Raw genomic sequence first — 18,911 nt, forward strand, 5'->3', positions numbered from 1 at the left:
CTGGTCCATAAAAGTAAATATCAAAATTCCAATCAATAGTTTATTGATCCAAAAGGAGTTGTTGTCCTTGTCTTTAATAACTCTGCTGGAAGGTTTAAGTTTTGGGCACACCAGAGCTTTAACTAACCGAGGCTCAACTACTTGAAATTATGAATTGTTTCTCTTGTACTTCAGGTATAAGAGAAGAAAGGAAATGTTATGTTTAGGCCCATTGTCCAGAAAAGACACTGTAAGGTGCAAATGACTTCAAGTCCAACCGAAATTGTCAGACCATAACATAATATGTATAGATAAGAAAGAAAGAGAGGAGGAAGAAAGGAAGGGTAAGAGGGAAGGAGGGAAGAGAGCAAGCAAGAGGGTGGGAAGAAGGAAAGAGAAGGGGAGTGGGGAAATGTATTGTTCATTGTAATTAAAATAGAGAATTTGGATTTCAGTTTGATTTGACTCAGGGTTCTAACATCATCACCACTCTCAGGTCTCATATGATGATCCCCAGGACATTCAATTTTCATTATCAATCTAGTGAAAGAAGGATAGCTTTCTTAATTGCTTAAGTGCAAGTCACAGTCCTGATTGATCTAACTCAGTGCTTCCCTACTGGGGACGGTTTTGCACCCTGGAAATAGTGGGAAATGTCTGGAGACATTTTGGGCTGCCATAGTGTAAGGGATGGAGCCTGCATATGCTCCTGGCATCTTGCAGACAGATACCAGAGAGACTGCTTAATGTCCTTCAGTGCCCAAGATAGCCAAAATGTTATGTGTTTCATGGAAAAACACTGGTTTAAGGAAAACAGGTGTCTCTTGGTGCCTGGAAGTTAGAAACACTTCATCTGTACCAAGAAGACTAAAGCTTGGAAACAGCAGATCATCACCTGAAAATCTGGCTGGTGTTATCCATGACAGAGACATATGGTATTACAACAGAAAGGAGGTGAAATGTGCACATATCTGAAGTGGAAGCCTGCTGTACTCTCAATCAGTCTTATAAACCATAGTTTATTCATCTTAAACCAAATGAATCTCTGCCTAGTGTTGCATGGGTTTTTTTAATGGGAAAAAAATATGACCTATGTTTGAAAAGAGATTATACTAATATATAAAGATATTTTTGGCTTGTTTTAGTAAAAATTATTCTCTTAGACTCAGAGAAGGCAATGGCACCCCACTCCAGTACTCTTGCCTGGAAAATCCCATGGACGGAGGAGCCTGGTAGGCTGCAGTCCATGAGGTTCCTAAGAGTTGGACATGACTGAGCGACTTCACTTTCACTTTTCACTTTCCTGCATTGGAGAAGGAAATGGCAGCCCACTCCAGTGTTCTTGGCTGGAGAATCCCAGGGACGGGGGAGCCTGGTGGGCTGCCGTCTATGGGGTCTCACAGAGTCGGACACGACTGAAGCGACTTAGCAGCAGCAGCAGCAGCATTCTCTTAGAATTTTAATTTTTAAGGCCAGCAACCTCCAAGATAACATGTCTTCTTTATCTGCAATCACATATATGTATCATATAATTCATTGTATGATATCCAGTTATTAAAAAATAAATTATATTCATTGGGATATGCCATAGGAAAGTAGATTAGATATTTATAGAAATGCACTGAGTTCTTAACTTTTTTCCACATTTGCAGTAAAAGGAAGATGATTTTCTGATTAACATATGCTTTCCTTCAAATGATAGATTGTCTCTTGAATGTTCAGGTATTGTTTCAAGATCAGCATTCCATGCATTATTAGCAAACGTGTTTTCTACATATTATTTAATTGAATATTGTAACATAGTGTAATGATGCATGTTATTCTTCTCCAACTTTGAAGTTAAAGCTAACCACATGAACATTTTATAATAGATCTTAATAATGTTTATGATAGATCTTGATAATGTTTATCCAGGAGACTAAGTGTTCAGCACTCAGCCTTTATTCAGTAAACATTGCTGAGTACCTACTGACTATCAGGCACTGTGCTATACACTGTGTCTTTGAAGTCACGAGAGAGAGACTGACCCTGTTATCTTTATGGAACTTTCAAGAACATTCTGTGATAAGTATTTTTAGTGTTATTAAATTTGTGACTGAGCTATTTTAAAAGTTCATGGTAAACTTAAAATTTTCATATAAAGTAACTGTCTCAAGAATTAGTACTTGCCATAAAACACAATAGTAGGAATTAGCTTTTGAGCATCGAAAACATCTTGTAAGTGGTCCCCAGTCAGTCAAACAAATCAAGAAGTCATAGCTCACCTGTCAAGAACCTTTAAAAAAATCATTATAAAGTAAACCTTTGGAATTGATAGGAATTTAAAGAAATAAAATCAAATCATATTCTTTCCTCTTTTTCAGCTTCTGCTCCAGATTTTTCAAAGACTCCAATGAAGAAGTTGATTCAGGTGCAGGTGGGCAGTGAGGTCAACTTGGATTGTAAACCCAGAGCTTCCCCCAGGGCACTCTCCTCCTGGAAGAAAGGAGAGGTGATCGTTCAGGAAAACGAAAGGTATTCTATTGCCCATAAAGGTGGTGATTTACCTGCTTCTTGCTTTCCATAGCAATGCTGAAGTAGGCTTTCAATATGAAATGAAAAACAGTAGCATTTCAATAAAATGTGAGGTGTTCGGGAACCATAATAGCAGTATTTTTGTTCGCAATACTCTTGAGATGATACTAATCAGGTTTTGAAATCTAAATACTCTTCCAACATAGAGTATTTTAGAAATGAGTTTCTTCCACATTTGACTGGTAAGACTCAAAACTGGAATGACAAAGGAATGCCGGCCCTGGCCCAAGGCTCTCTCTCAGGTGGCCCAACGTCTCAGGGCAAAGAAAATAGAAGATGGCAGCCTATGCTAGATGAATATCAATCTTGTTGGCCTATATTGAAGTAATTTTATGGGTATTAGTTTAAGCAAAGGCTCTCTTGATTTCCTGACTGCTATGATAACATTTAAAATGAAGAAGCAGAATAGGGCTTAGTTTAAAGCACAGATTTTGGAGCAAGACTGTCGGGTTCCAATCTGTATTCTTTTACCAGATCAAGGAAGTGACTTACTCTTTGTGTGTTTTGAGTCCTCATTTGTTAATTAATAGGATTAGCAAATACATCACATTATGAGGGTTGGTATGTGGATAAAACCCATAAATATCTATACAGCACTTAGGTCAGAACCTGGCAGAGAGTAAACATAAGTATTGGGTATTGTTCTAATTGATTGAGTACTTACTACCTCTTGGAACCTTGTGCTGAAAGCTTCTGATAAGTGGACTGATGGCCGCAAACATGTCCACGTCCTTCTTCTGGAGAATTTGATTATATTATGTCACATGACAAAGGATAATGAAAGTTAAAGGTGAAATTAAGGTTGCCAACAACTTGATCTTAAAATAGGGAGATTATCTTGGATCCTCTAGATGGGCACTTGAAAGGGGAAGAAGATGCAGAAGTGTTTGAAAGAAATGTATGATAATGAAGGAAGGGCAAGAGAGATTTCCAGCATGAGGGAGACCCTAATTGGGACTGCTGACTTTGAAGATGGTGGGAGGGGGCCAAGGAACAAAGGAATTCCAGATTCCTCTATCAAATGGGAAAATCCTCAGTTGACAGTCAGCAAGGAGATAGGGATATCAGTCCCACAACTTAAATGAAGTGAATTCTTCCAACAATGCGAAAGAGTAGAAAATGATTCCAGAACCTTCCAGAGTAACACAGGGCTTCCCAAGTGGCTCAGTGGTAAAGAATCCACCTCCCAAGGCAGAAGACATTCATTTGATATGTCGGGGATGGCAGTGGCTGGGAGTGGAGATCCCCTGGAGGAGGAAAGGGCAACCACTTCAGTATTCTTGCCTTCGGATATCCCAGGAACAGAGGAGCCTGGCCGGCTGCAGTCCGTGGGGTCGCAAGAGTCTGACATGACTTATCGATTGAACACCAGTGATGACAACAAAAACTAGCACAACACTAACAACACCTTGATTTTAGCCCGTTGTGACCCATACTGGACCTCTGACCTCCAGAACTGTAATATAATACATTTGTGTTGCTTTAGGCCACCAAGTTTATAGTAACTTGTAATTGGAAAAAAAGGAAACTGATACAGAGTGCCACACATCTTATTTCCTTTCAATATTTCTGCAGCTCTGTGCTGTTTATATCATATTATTATCCCCATTTCACTAATGAAAAAACTAAAGCTTAGAGGAATTATATAATTTGCCTAAGTCACATAGCCAGAGTGAATCCATAGCTAGGGCATAACCATGAAGCGTTTTCAGGGCAACATTTTGTATAGAGAACACAGAATCTGAGAGGTGGTCTCAGCCTTTGAAATCAGGGGGTCCGAATTATTCTTTTTGGAGATGGAGGGAAACAAGGAAACAAGTTCTTAGACCAAGAAATGTAAATTTACTTTTCCAAAACTGCTAAGGCCTACTGCAGACAGACAACCAGGTTGAACTGCATTTAGATTGTTGTCCCAAAGTTATTTTTGTGAGTTGGTTAGGATAACACAATCTGCTATTCCTATGATACTTTGTGGGGGACTATAGGATACTTTATGCCTCAGGCAGCCACAGCGGGATGACAAGGCAAAATTGTGAACTGAGCGGTTACGAAACACAGTCTAACCAAGTGCTAGGCAGTACAGAATAGATTTCTGGAACAGAAAAGTAATTAGTGATTTCGAATTTAGTTGTCCAAGCCAGTTTAAACAGGTCAAGATACAAACCATTTAATTTTTACAATGCTGCAAGTTAAACCTTTCTGTATAAATGGTGACAGTTTTGTTGTTGAAAACATTTTAAAGACTTTTAATTGTACACACAAATTAAATAGTAATTATGTTCCAAGGACTTAAATGCTTTGCACAATAATAAACACACTTGTCCTCACAGTAGTGCCTATAGTAGGCAGAGGTTTTAATCTTAACTTTAAAAGAGGACAGAAGATTAGCGGGTTTAGCTGAAGGCACACAGGAGAGATTTACTCCCACTTTAGAGAATGGTGGGCTTCCCTTGTGGCTGAACTGGCAAAGAATCCAACTACAATGAGGGAGACCTGGGTTTGATCCCTGGGTTGGGAAGATCCCCCAGAAAAGGGAGTGGGTACCCACTGCAGTATTCTGGCCTGGAGAATTCCATGAACCGTATAGTCCATGGGGTCCCAGGAGTTGGAGATGACCGAGCAACTTTCACTTTACATAATGATGGGATGATGCACTAAAAAATTTAAGGTCTAGAATCTCACCTGGTGTTTCTCACTTGGCCACTTGCTACATTAGTATCATTAGGTCACTTCTCTAACACCTATAAACATTAATGCTGCTAAGTCGCTTCAGTCGTGTCCGACTCTGTGCAACCCCATGGACTGCAGCCTACCAGGCTTCTCCGTCCATGGGATTCTCCAGGCAAGAACACTGGAGTGGGTTGCCATTTCCTTCTCCAATGCATGAAAGTGGAAAGTGAAAGTGAAGTCGCTCAGTCGTGTCTGACTCTTAGCGACCTCATGGACTGCAGCCTACCAGGCTCCTCCACCCATGGGATTTTCCGGGCAACAGTACTGGAGTGGGGTGCCATTGCCTTCTCCCATAAACATTAATATCCTCATCCATAAGAGAGAGATGATAATTCTTACCTCCAGTTCAGTTACTCAGTTATGTCTGAGTCTTCATGACTGCAGTATTCCAGGCTTCCCTGTCCATCACCAACTCCCAGAGCTTGCTCAAACTCATGTCCATTGAGTTGATGATGCCATCCAATATCTTATCCTCTGTCATCCCCTCCTGTTCCTGCCTTCAATCTTTCCCAGCATCAGGGTATTTTGCAATCAGTCAGTTCTTCCCATCAGGTGGCCAAAATATTGGAGTTTAAGCTTCAGCATCAGTCCTTCCAATGAATATTCAGAGTTGATTTCCTTTAGGATTGACTGGTTTGGTCTCCTTGCGGTCCAAGGGACTCTCCAACACCACAGTTCAGAAGCATCCATTCTTCAGTGCTCAGCTTTCTTTATAGTCCAGCTCTCACATACATACATGACTACTGGCAGAAACATAGCTTTGACTAGATGGATCTTTGTCAGCAAAGTAAGGTCTCTGATTTTTAATATGCTTTCAAGGTTGGTCATAGCTTTACTTTTAAGGAGCAAGTGTCTTTTAATTTCATGGCAGCAGTTATCATCTGCAGTAATTTGGGAGCCCAGTGTTTCCATTGTTTCCCATCTATTTGCCATGAAGTGATGGGACCAGATGCCATGATCTTCGTTTTCTGAATGTTGAGCTTTAAGCCAGTTTTTTCACTCTCTTCTTTCACCTTCATCAAGAGGCACTTTAGTTCTTCTCTGCTTTCTGCCATAAGGGTGGTGTCATCTGCATATCTGAGGTTATTGATATTTCTCCCAACAATCTTGATTCCAGCTTGTGCTTCATCCAGCCTGGATCTCACATGATGTACTCTGCATATAAGTTAAATAAGCAGGGTGATGATATACAGCCTTGATGCACTCCTTTCACAATATGGAAGCAGTCTGTTGTTCCATCTCTGGTTCTAATTGTTGTTTCTTGACCTACATACAAATTTCTCAAGAGGAAGGTAAGGTGATCTGGTATTCCCATCTCGTGAAAAATTTTCTACAGTTTGTTGTGATCCACACAGTCAAAGGCTTTGGCATAGTTAATAAAGCAGAAATAGGATGTTTTTCTGGAACTTTCTTGCTTTTTTGAAGCTCCAGTGGATGTTGGCAATTTGATCTCTGGTTCCTCTGCCTTTTCTAAATCCAGCTTGAACATCTGGAAGTTCTCAGTTCATGAACTGTTGAAGCCTGGCTTGGAGAATTTTGAGTATTACTTTGCTAGTGTGGGAGATGAGTGCAATTGTGAGGTAGTTTGAGCATCCTTTGGCATTGCCTTTCTTTGGGATTGGAATGAAAACTGACCTTTTCCAGTCCTATGGCCATGGCTGAGTTTTCCAAATTTGCTGGCATATTGAGTGTAGCACTTTCACAGCACCATCTTTTAGGATTTGAAATAGCTCAACTGGAATTCCATCACCTCCACTAGCTTTGTTTGTAGTGATGATTACCTAAGGCCCACTTGACTTCCCATTCTAAGATGTCTGGCTCTAGGTGAGTGATCACACCATCATGGTTATCTGGGTCACAAAGAACTTTTTTGTATAGTTCTTCTGTGTATTCTTGCCACCTCTTCTTAATATCTTCTGCTTCTGTTAGGTCCAACAATTTCTGTCCTTAATTGTCCCCATCTTTGCATGAAATGTCCCCTTGGTATCTCTAATTTTCTTGAAGAGATCTCTAGTCTTTCCCATTCTAATGCTTTTCTCTATTTCTTTGCACTTATCACTGAGGAAAGCTTTCTTATCTCTCCATGTTATTCTTTGAAACTTGCATTCAGATGGCTATATCTTCTCTTTTCTCCTTTCCCTTAGCTTCTGTTCTTTTCTCAGCTATTTGTAAGGCCTCCTCAGGCAACCATTTTGCCTTTTTGCAGTTATTTTTCTTGAGGATGGTCTTGATCACTGCCTCCCGTAGAATGTCACGAACCTCCATCCATAGTTCTTCAGGCACTCTATCAGATCTAATCCCTTGACTGTATTTGTCACTTCCACTGTATAATCATTAGGGATTTGATTTAGGTCATACCAGAATGGTCTAGTGGTTTTCCCTACTTTCTTCAATTTAAGTCTGAATCAGGCAATAAGGACTTCATGATCTGAGCCACAGTCAGCTCCTGGTCTTGTTTTTGCTGATTATGTGGAGCCTCTCCATCTTTGGTTGCAAAGAATATGATCAGTCTGATTTCAGTATTGACCATCTGGTGATGTCCATATGTAGAGTCTTCTCCTGTGTTGTTGAAAGAGGGTTGCTATGACCAGAGCATTCTCTTGGCAAAACTCTGTTATCCTTGGTCCTGATTCATTCTGTAGTCTAAGGCCAAGTTTGCCTGTTACTCCAGGTATCTCTTGACTTCCTACTTTTGCATTCCAGTCCCCTATGATGAAAAGGATTTCTCTTTTGAGTGTTAGTTTTGAAGGTCTTGTAGGTGTTTATAGAACGTTTCAACTTTAGCTTCTTGGGCATTAGTGGTTGGGGCATAGACTTGGATTACTATGATATTGAATACTTTGCCTTGGAAACAAGCAGAGATCATTCTGTCGTTTTTGAGATTGTACCAAGTACTGCATTTTGGACTCTTTTGTTGACTATGAAAGCTACTCCATTTTTTCTAAGAGATTCTTGCCCACAGTAGTAGATAAAATGGTCATCTCAAGTAAATTCACCCATCCCAATCCATTTTAGTTCACTGATTCCTAAAACGTTGACGTTCACTCTTGCCCTCTCCTGTTTGACCACTTCCGATTTGCCTTGATTATGGACCTAACATTCCAGGTTCCTATGCAGTATCGTTCTTTACAGCACTGGAATTTATTTCCATCACCAGTCATATCCACAACTGGGTCTTGTTTTCACTTTGGATCTCTCTGTCTCTTCCTTCTTTCTGGAGTTATTTCTCCACTCTTCTCCAGTAGCATATTGGGCACCTACCCAGTTGGGAAGTTCATCTTTCAGTGTCATATTTTTTTGCCTTTTCATACTGGGAACAAGATGGCATAATAGAAAGACATATGTTAATCTTCTCCTGTGAGAACTCCAAAATTGCAACTCGCTGCTGAACAACCATCAACAGGAGAATGTTGGATACCATAAAAAAATAAAATACCGTATGTCCACAGGCAAAGGAGAAGCCCCACGAGATGATAGGAGGGGCACAATCACATTTAGAATCAAACCCCATACCCGCCAGATATGCTTGGAGGGCTCAAACAAAACCTTGTGTGCACCAGGACCCAAAGACCCCACAGAGACTGAGCTAGACCTGCCTTTGAGTGTGTCAGTATCTCCTGCGGAGGCATGGTTCAACAGTGGCCTGTCCTAGGGTCAGGGACTCTGGGTGCTGCAGACTTGGGTCACACAGTATGTGGCATAGGCCTTCTTGGAGGAGGTCACCATTAACCCCATCATAGAGCCACTGAGCAGATGACCCACAAATTGCAGAACAATTATACCAAATAAATTCTCACACTGTTAAGAAAGTTCTAGGACCCACAACAGATTTCCCATCCTGAAGATCTCGCAAAGGGACTCAGAATTCCCCCAGGGTATTTGACTTTGGAGGCCAGTGGGATTTGATTACAGAACTTACACAGGACTGAGGAGACAGAGTTGGAGGACACAAACAAAACCTTGTGTGCACCAGGACCCAGAATAAAAGGAGCAATGACCCCACAAGAGACTCACCCAGACTTGCCTTTGAGTGTCCAGGTGTCTCCAGTGGAGGCATGGGTTGACTGTGGCTTCCTGCAGGGTCAGGAGCGCTGAATATAACAGTGGATGCACAAGACCTTTTGAAGGAGGTGGCCATTATCTTCATTACTCCTTCCATAGTTCGGTCTCACATCAAACAAAAGGGTGGGACTATAGCCCTGCACATAAATAGAAAATTGGATTAAAGATTTACTGAGCATGGCCCCACCTATCAGAACAAGACCCAGTTCCCCCACAGTCAGTCTCTCCCATCAGGAAGCTTCCATAAAGCCTCTTATCCTTATCTTTCAGAGGGCAGACAGAATGAAAACCACAATCTCAGAAAACTAATCAAATTAGAACCACAGCCTTGTCTAACTCAATGAAACTACAAGCCATACCATGTAGGGCCACCCAAGACTGACGGGTCATGGTGTAGAGTTCTGACAAAATGTGGTCCACTGGAGAAGGGAATGGCAAACCACTTTAGTATTCTTGCCTTGAGAACCCCATGAACAGTATGAAAAGGCAAAAAGATATGACACTGAAAGATAAACTCCTACCTTATACAGTTGCTGTAAAGTAAGCATTTACCCACTGTCTGTAGATACACTGATCAATAAGAATGAGGTAGTGGTGGTTGCTGTTAGCATTGTTCAGTTGCTAAGTCATGTCTGACTCTTTGCAACCCCGTGAGCTGCAGCACACCAGGCTTCCCTGTCTTTGACTGTCTCCCTGACTTTGCTCAAACTCACATCCATTGAATCAGTGATGCCATCCAACCATCTCATCCTCTGTCACCCCCTGCCCCTGCCCTCATACTCTCCCAGCATCAGGGTCTTTTCCAAACAGACGGTTCTCCTCATCAAGTAGCCAAAGGGTATTATTGGAGCTCCAGCTTCAACATCAGTCCTTCCAATGAATATTCAGGGTTGATTTCCTTTAGGATTGACTGGTTTGATCTCTTCACTGTCTAAGGGACTCTCAAAAGTCTTCTCCAGCAGCAGAGTTCAAAAAACCTCAATTCTTGGGTGCCAGCCTCCTTTATGGTCCAACTCTGACGTCTGTACATAACTACTGGAAAAACTATAGCTTTTACTATACAGGCCAGTGAGGTTACATTATAAATAAAACATTGGAAGAAGCAGTGGCTGCGAGACGAAGTTTTTTGTTGGTAGGTTGGGCTACTCATTGATAGGTTGGTCTCTTGAAAGGTTGGCAGTTAAGGCTACCCAGAGTCCACACACATCAAAGATACATACCTTTTTTATCTTGCTGCTTCCAGCTTCCCATCATGAACCAGGCCGGCTGCTAGACGGCTTCAGCCTCTCAAAGACATTCTTCCCAGTGTCATCCCCATGTCATCCCCTGATGACAGGAGAGAGGAAGGTAGAAACCAAAGTCTACTTACTTCCTTTTAAGAAACTTCCCAGAAGTTCCATCCAACAATTTTCCTTATGGAAAATTAGTTCCCTGACCCAGTTTGTCAGAAGTTAGTTCCCTAGCCAAATGTAGCTACCATAGAGATTGGGAAATACAGATTTGTTTCCTGGATGGGAATATGCCCAATGAGAAATTGAGATTATGATTTAAGAGGAAAGGGGAAAGTGGTGGTCACTCCAGCCCTGTCTCATGTTTAATGTTGTTTCTCTGACCTCTGTATCAAACCTGGCTTTCCTGCATTGCAGGTGGATTCTTCACCATCTGAGCCACCAGGGAAGCCCCTTTAAGCCTTCTGACCTTCTACTTTGTATGATGTATTTCTTTTTTTTTTTATTGTTTTATTAAGTACCTTTATGTTTAACTGGAGGATAATTGTTCTACAATATCGTGCTGCTTTCTGCCATACATCAACATGAATCAGCCGTAGGTATGCATATGTCTTCTCCCTCCTGAACCTCCCATTTGAAGTATTTCTAACATCTCCTCAGTGAATAAGGAAACTTTCAGGTATAAAAATGAGGTTAAAAAGAGTAAACATGTTTAAGGCAAGGGTCACAGTGCTGCAGGTTCTCCACAGGTATCTTAGTTTGAGATTTTACAACAAAACACCGTAAACTGGACGGCTTAAACACTGGAGATTTCTTTCTCACAGTTCTGTAGGATGGGAGCCCAGAATCAGGGTGCCAGCATGGTTGACTCCTGGTAAGGACATCTGCCTTCTCATTATATCCTTGACAAGGCAGAAAGAGCCAGAGAGCTCTCTGAGGTCTTGTCTATAAGGGCACTAATCCTGTTCATCAAGGTTCTACCCTCATGACCAAATCCCCTCCTAGAGGCCCTGCCTCTGAACACATTGGAGACTAGGATTTAACATAAAAATTTGGGGGAAACACTAATACTCAGTATATGGCACCAGAGCTGGTGGTTTGGATTTTGCTTTTATCTCTTTGGACAGCAACAGCACTGATAAGCCAGGGCCTTGATGCTTAGGGGAAAAGCTGCTCGAAGCAATTATGGAACAAGTTGCAGAGTTGAATCTTCTCCAAGTTCATGTGAAATTGGAGTGGGTCTCAGCCATCACTTGGCAACAGAAACCCCGTATCTATCCCTCTTGGTCTGCAGCCTTAAGCCAAATTGAGGAAGCACTTTAAATGATAGATTTATTGTGGTTGTTCAATCATGGGCTGTTCCAGCATAATACATGCAGATTCAGATCTCATCTTGGGGACAAATGAATTCACTGGTGAATTTAAAAATATAAGATAAGGCAAAATTTTTTTTGGTAACATATTTATGGCAAGATTTTCAATCCATTTCTTACTTAATTACTTTGGTTGTACTTTGTTTTTTTGTTTTGTTTGGTGTTTTTAGGTAAATCAAGAGGGGTTTGTCAATGAATAAGAAACTTGGGATAAATAGGAAAGCTTTCCCTAGCCTAGCTTAGGGGTTGCTGACAGTTTCTTTCATTAAACCTGTATATACATTCTCAGGTGATGCTAGCGGTAAAGAACCTGCCTGCCAATACAGGAGACATAAGAGACACAGCTTCAATTCCTGGGTCAGAAAGATCCCCTGGAGAAGGGAAAGGCTACCCACTCCAGTTTTCTTGCCTGGAGAATCCAATAGGAAGAGGAGCCTGGTGGGCTACAATCTGTGGGGTTGCAAAGAGCCAGACATGACTGAAGTGACCACGTACACACACACATGTATAAACGCATGTCTATATTTATATCTAGTATGCGATAGAGACATAAATGTAGATATCTGTGTATTTATATAGATATATAGTATCATTCAAACCCTAACCAGAAAAACAAATTCAAGGATTAAATGTGTCTTTTAAAAATTGGATAAAGTGATAGATATACCCGATGTAAACCACACAATATGTTTAAATAATTAGAGTTTACGTGGTGTGAAGGTTTTGTATTAGCACAGTAAGAGCTTTGCAGTTTTGCATCAGCCATAGTATTGTGGATCTAAGTGAGTGAGACACCTGAATTACAGAAAAGTTTTAAAGAAACCAGTGTTAGTGCTTAGAAGTAGAGAGAACCTTTCAAGCTAAGGTAATAAAAAGATTATTTTGTAACAGAGGTCTTAGTGAAGCTGGTCTGAATAGATAATAAGGGCTTATAATGGAAATAGTGGTTCCTGAGCCCTTAAAATTAAGTGCTCATTCATTCACTTGAAATATTTTGAATACCTACTATGTGCTAGGCACTAAGTTTACATTTCATTAGAGAAGTCCATCCCATTATTTGTAGCTTTATAGGGTATGAAGACAGATATCAGAGGACAGTTATAGTAAAACTCAAATGGCAAAGTACAGAGTATTCAGTGATTAGCGGAACAGGCCCCATCTTCTAATTAGAGAGTAGAGCAGGCTTTCTGGCAGATGTAATATGTATAGCAAGACTTGAACGATGACTGGGATCCACTGGAGAAGAGTGTTCTGGGCAGGAGGAACAGCATGTGCGAAGGCACAAAGGCTATAACAGCATAGGCATCTGATGTTCAGTGAATCTGTTCAAGTGTAAAGTGATTTAGGAGAGAAGGCTGTGGAGAGAGGCCGTGGAGGTGAGCAAGGACTTTATTGTGAGTGGCACAGGAAACCAAATGAAATAAACAGTTCCAACTTTATTTCTGATGAAAGCAACAAAATAAAATGGCAATAAAACAATACATAAACTATCACGTTTATTTATTTTTAAAATTTTTATTGAAATATAGTTGATCTACCATATAGTGTTAATATCTGTTGCACAGCAAGGTGATTCAGTTTGCATATATACAAATTCTGTTCATGTTCTTTTCCATATGGTTTATCATAAGATATTGAATTTAATTCCCTGTGCTATATAGTAGGACCTTGTTTTTTACCCATTCTATTTGTAATAGTTTGTGTCTGCTAATCCCAAACTCCCACTCCATCCCTCTGCCACTCTCCTCTACCTTGGCAAGCACAGGTTTGACTCTTTGAGTCAGTTTATATTTTGTAGATAAGTTCATTTGTGTAATATTTTAAAGTCCACATATGTATGTTATGGTATGTATCTTTCTCTGTCTGACTTACTTTGCTTCATAAGGTAATCTCTAGGTCCGTCCATGCTCCTGCCAATGGCATTATTTCATTCTTTTTGAATGGCTGAGTAGCGTTGCATTGTGTGTGTTTGTGTGTGTGTATGTATGTATATATATGTGTGTGTGTGTGTGTGTGTTAGGAATTCTTCTATTGATGGACATTTACATAGTCCCATGTCTTGGCTATTGTAAATAATGCTGCAGTCAACATTGGGGTAAATATATCTTTGAGAATTACAGTTTTCTCTGGATATATGAGGGCTTTCCAGATGGCACTTGTGGTAAAGAACCCATCTGCCAATGTAGAAGATGTAAGAGACTTAGATTTGATCCCTGGGTTGGGAAGATCCCCTGGAGGAGGGCATGGCAACCCACTGCAGTGTTCTTGCCTGGGGAATCCCATGGACAGAGGAGCTGGAGGGCAACAGTCCATAATGTCAGAAAGAGTCAGACACAACTGAAGTGCTTAACACACACGCACCCATTAACTGGATTTATGCCCAGGAGAAAGAGAAAATTTATGTTCTTAAAAAATCACAGAAAGCATGAATTGAAATCACTGCAACCTAAGGCAACAATCCCAGTTAGCAACAATTCAGCAGTCTGAGCAAGAGAGAATTAGAGCCCAAAGTAAAGAAATAGCAAAGAGAATAGAGAGGGTTGTGAAACAGTTAAATTAACAGGACACAGGATTTGATTCAATTAAAGATGAGGAGGGAAGAAGCTAGTAAAAGTCAAATCCTAAATTTCCATTTCAGATATCAGGATTGTGTTAGACCTAGTTAGTAAGACAGGGACCAATACAGAAAGAGTGGAGGTGAGGGCAAATGTGATACATTCAATTTGGAATTGTTTCAGTTTGATCTGCTTGTTGACAAACCAACTGGATATATCTATGTGGGTTTGGAGATTGACTATTTGAATCTGGAACTCAGGAATGAGGCCGGAGGTATAGATAGAAATTTAGGTGTTGTGTGTATATAGATGGTAGCTGAAAGCATGGCAGTGGATCAAAGTTTTTGGCAGGTACATATCATTAAGTAGTAAATCATTTACTTAAAAGAGAGCCTGTATCTTTAATTCTGAAGCTGATGGAAATTTAAATGTAAGTAGAAGATGCCTATTTTTACATCATTTAAATGACCAACAGTCACAATTGATTTATATAGTAATTGATTTGTTAAGTAAAGGTCTGCTTGTTGCTTGGAATGCAGATATTCTAAACTTTTAAATTACTACTATTAATTCTGATAAAGTTTTTCCCCTTCTTTTTGTTTTATATTTGTATCATCCAGTACTAAGAAGAACTGTTCTGCTTTTTACCCTGTAAAATGGAGGTTTTCTTTATAAACAGAAATGCTGTACCCTTTCGAGCATACAATGGTATTTCACTAAATGTCAAAATTTTAGTGCTTTTATATTCATTTACTTAAATTCACATATTTTCAAAAGACTTGAATTAAAACAGGGTGTGTTGTCTTTTTTCGGCCAAGGAGAATTGTAGAAGATGCTTGAGAATGTGAATAGGCATGGTATGCAAGAAGAGAAAGCCAGCTGGCATATTTTAGAGAATGTTTAGCTTTTTTGTATCACTTAGTGGTACTTAAAACACATTAGCCAATTATCTTTAAAAATGGGGTTTTCTCTTGAATGCTATTGCTTATAACAGTAAATATTTTATTACAATAGCCTCAATTCAGCAGAGAGTCTAAGAATGACCCATTACTTCTAATTAAACACATTAAAGTTGTCTCAAAGGTTTTAGGCAGCATTTAATACTATAGAAATTTAAATGCTTTCTAAAGAAAGAAATAAAGATTTCCCCAAATATTAATAGCCATAATCCAGTGTTTTAAAATATATTAGCCAATTTTAATGTATTTTTTCACATGTAGTTAGGAGCTGGCTTTAAAAGTCAGTTAGCTTTGTATGCTGTATGATTCCATGTATACGTAATACCTGAAAAAGTCTGCTTTACAGACATAAAACAGTGATCACTGCTTGTCCAGAGCTCAGAGTGGGAGGAGAGATTGTCTCTTTGGGGTCATGGTAGAATTTGGAGGGTAAGGGAATTGTTCTAGACCTTGATTATAACAATGGTTACATGACTGCATTGCTTCTTTAGAAGTCACCTAACTCTGTGCCAAAAAGGTTATTTTGTCTATAAATTATACCTAAATATATTAAGCAAACTTTTGCATGCAATTTTAAATATATCTGATTTCATGAGTAGCTTAATATAGGAGTTTCAGAGCTCAAGAAATGCCCCCAACTGGTCACTTTGCCCCTTTGAGGACTCTGAGTAGTTTGATGACGTTACTTGGAAGTAGCATCTAAACTTTTGCCAGTAAACAAGATAATTCATCAGAGCAAGAACCACTTGGCATTTCTGCCATTGCTGCTAGTAGTCGCCACAGTCTTGTTTTGTAAAGATGTGTCTGGGGACTCTGTTACTATCCAGCAAATCTGTTAGATGGTATTTCCCTTGGCTGGAGCTTTTAGATGAAGATGAAGAATTTTTTTGCCAAATCGTTTCTGTCTCCATTCCTTCCCTATTTCCTCACATTTCTTGGCTCCTCTGTCTCTTATCACACTGGAGTCGATTTTTCTTCATACTATTCAAAAATGCTGTTCTCTCTCTGCCTGCCATTGCTCCTTTCACAAAAATCCAGACTGGATTATCTTCCTCATCATCCTTGGTGTCCCCATCTCAACAGCTGTCCCCTCACACTGATCAGATAGGTAATGAAGCTCAGAGAGTTTCAGTTCATCTACCCCTGGGCACATAAGCCAAGATCTCAAGGAACCTTTACTCCTGTACCCTTCAGTTCAGTCTCTCAGTTGTGTCTGACTCTGTTATGCCATGGACTGCAACATGCCAGGCTTCCTGTCCATCACCAACTCCCAGAGCTTGCTCAAACTCATGTCCATCAAGTCGGTGATGCCATCCAACCATCTCATCCTCTGCCATCCCCTTCTCCTCCTGCCCTCAATCTTTCCCAGCATCAGGGTCTTTTCCAATGAGTCAGCTCTTCGTATCAAGTGGCCAAAGGACTGTACCCTTAACTCCAGATTAATCTCTTACTGGTAAATTTACAGTAACAGAGGAGAATTTTATTTATTTAACACCTGTGATGTTGCCAGCTTTCAGGACCTGGATATTAGTCATTTTGAGATTGCTGTCTCTGCTTCATGTCTGCAGGGAAGGTACTAGGCTGTCCACTAGTTTCTCTTATCTTTTCAACACTAGGGACTATGCACTGGGCTGGGAATATAGAGATAAACCCTCAGGGAGTCCACACACATTCTGTTTAGAATGTGGAGAATTTACCCATAAGTTAATTTGGGAGGGACTGTATGATTAAGGTGACCATACGTACTTTATTCTACAGTCTGGGGCATTCTGGTGAGAAAGGGGACCCTGTTGGTAATTCCTGCCAAGACAACACATAGAAACCGAGACTTGCCCAAGGAAATGGGACATTTCCACCCTATCATGGAGATGTTTGTAAGACAGTAAGAAGCACAGAGAAGAGTTGTTGTCTCAGCCAGCATCTTGGGGGAGTGGGCAAGCAACTCCATACATAGAGGTATCTCAAAGGAAGTGATGATGAAGCTCCATTATGAAGGATCTATGAAACCAAGCAAAGGAAAAATAGTAGGGAAAACACCATCTGAACAAAACCATTGCATGGACAGGAAGTAAAACTGCTTATGTATTACAATTATGTCCAAAGTAAAGTTCTCATGTAACTAGGAAAATAAGAAAGCCTAACCTGAGTTCCTTCCCATATAGGGAACCATCTTTCTCCTTCAGAGGATGTGAACCCTGGAGGAAGATAATTTTTCCTGAAGGGGAGGTTGATACACCTGGGTAAATACACAAGAATCTCAGAAAAGAGAGAACATTCCTCTCCTGTCACTGGGTTACCCAACCCATACCTCTGTTTCTCTTATGCTTCCAGCTGGGAAAAGAAGAGGAAAAGGATGCATTTGCCACATAATCCCCACACCGTAAGAGCATCAACTACTATTTAAGAAAAGAGAGGAGTCCGTGCAGCCCAAGACTGGGTTTTGAATGGGACTCATGGGAAGGGATCATAATCACTTCTCTCCTCCTTCCCATTCTCCAGCCACAAACAAGACCTACAGATGATCTCCTCTTAACTGCAGTCAGCTTAATTTTCTGCCTATTTGTATCATTATTTACATGCATACTAATTCTGTGCATATTACTCATTGTGTCAGATGAAGTTAAGTATATATTTTATTTGCTTCTTGATTTAATTTTAGTAAGTGGAAAGAGCAGAGGATTGAAGTCAAAAAGATACTGGTCAAATTGTGACTCTGCCATTTACCACACAGGTGTGATGTTAGTCAAGTTACTTAACCCCTGAGCCTTGGTTTCCTTATTTTGTGTATTAGGGCCAGAAATTCTTACTGTGCAGAGATAGTCAGTATATTAGATGACATTTGCTTCGTGGCATAGCCAACTCTTAGCAAGAGGTTGGCTAAAAAGACTCGTCTTGGTTGACAGGTAGAGAGAGGACAACTTACTTCCAGCTCTGTCCTGCCCCATTTCTCTTACATTCTTTTTTTTTTTTTTTAGTTTTTTTTTTCTTTTTTTACTTTCTTTTTTATTTTATTTTATTTTTTAACTTTACAATATTGTATTGGTTTTGCCATATATCAACATGAATCCGCCACAGGTATACACGTGTTCCCCAACCTGAACCCTCCTCCCTCCCCGTACCATCCCTCTGGGTCGTCCCAGTGCACCAGCCCCAAGCATCCAGTATTGTACATCGAACCTGGACTGGTGACTCATTTCATATATGATATTATACATGTTTCAGTGCCATTCTCCCAAATCATCCCACCCTCTCCCTCTCTCACAGAGTCCAAAAGACTGTTCTATACATCAGTGTCTCTTTTGCTGTCTCGTACACAGGGTTATTGTTACCATCTTTCTAAATTCCATATATATGCGTTAGTATACTGTATTGGTGTTTTTCTTTCTGGCTTACTTCACTCTGTATAATAGGCTCCAATTTCGTCCATCTCATTAGAACTGATTCAAATGT

The 18,911-nt window shown here is 40.2% G+C and overlaps 1 protein-coding gene across 5 annotated transcripts in view; it reads left to right on the top strand.

Moving 5' to 3' along the window:
* CNTN3 (contactin 3) overlaps positions 1 to 18,911 on the top strand; it is a 395,604-nt gene that overhangs the window by 279,358 nt on the left and 97,335 nt on the right. For all 5 annotated transcript variants that reach the window (XM_086366707.1, XM_086366708.1, XM_086366705.1 and 2 more), the window contains one exon: positions 2,343 to 2,493. In XM_086366707.1, the coding sequence (XP_086222833.1) occupies positions 2,343 to 2,493 (151 nt within the window). The remainder of the gene's footprint in view (positions 1 to 2,342; positions 2,494 to 18,911) is intronic.

This window comes from Bos grunniens, chromosome 22 (genome assembly GCF_055505025.1).
Source record: "Bos grunniens cultivar Pamir isolate PY7600 chromosome 22, Bosgru_T2T1.0, whole genome shotgun sequence".
NCBI classification, from domain to species: domain Eukaryota; kingdom Metazoa; phylum Chordata; class Mammalia; order Artiodactyla; family Bovidae; genus Bos; species Bos grunniens.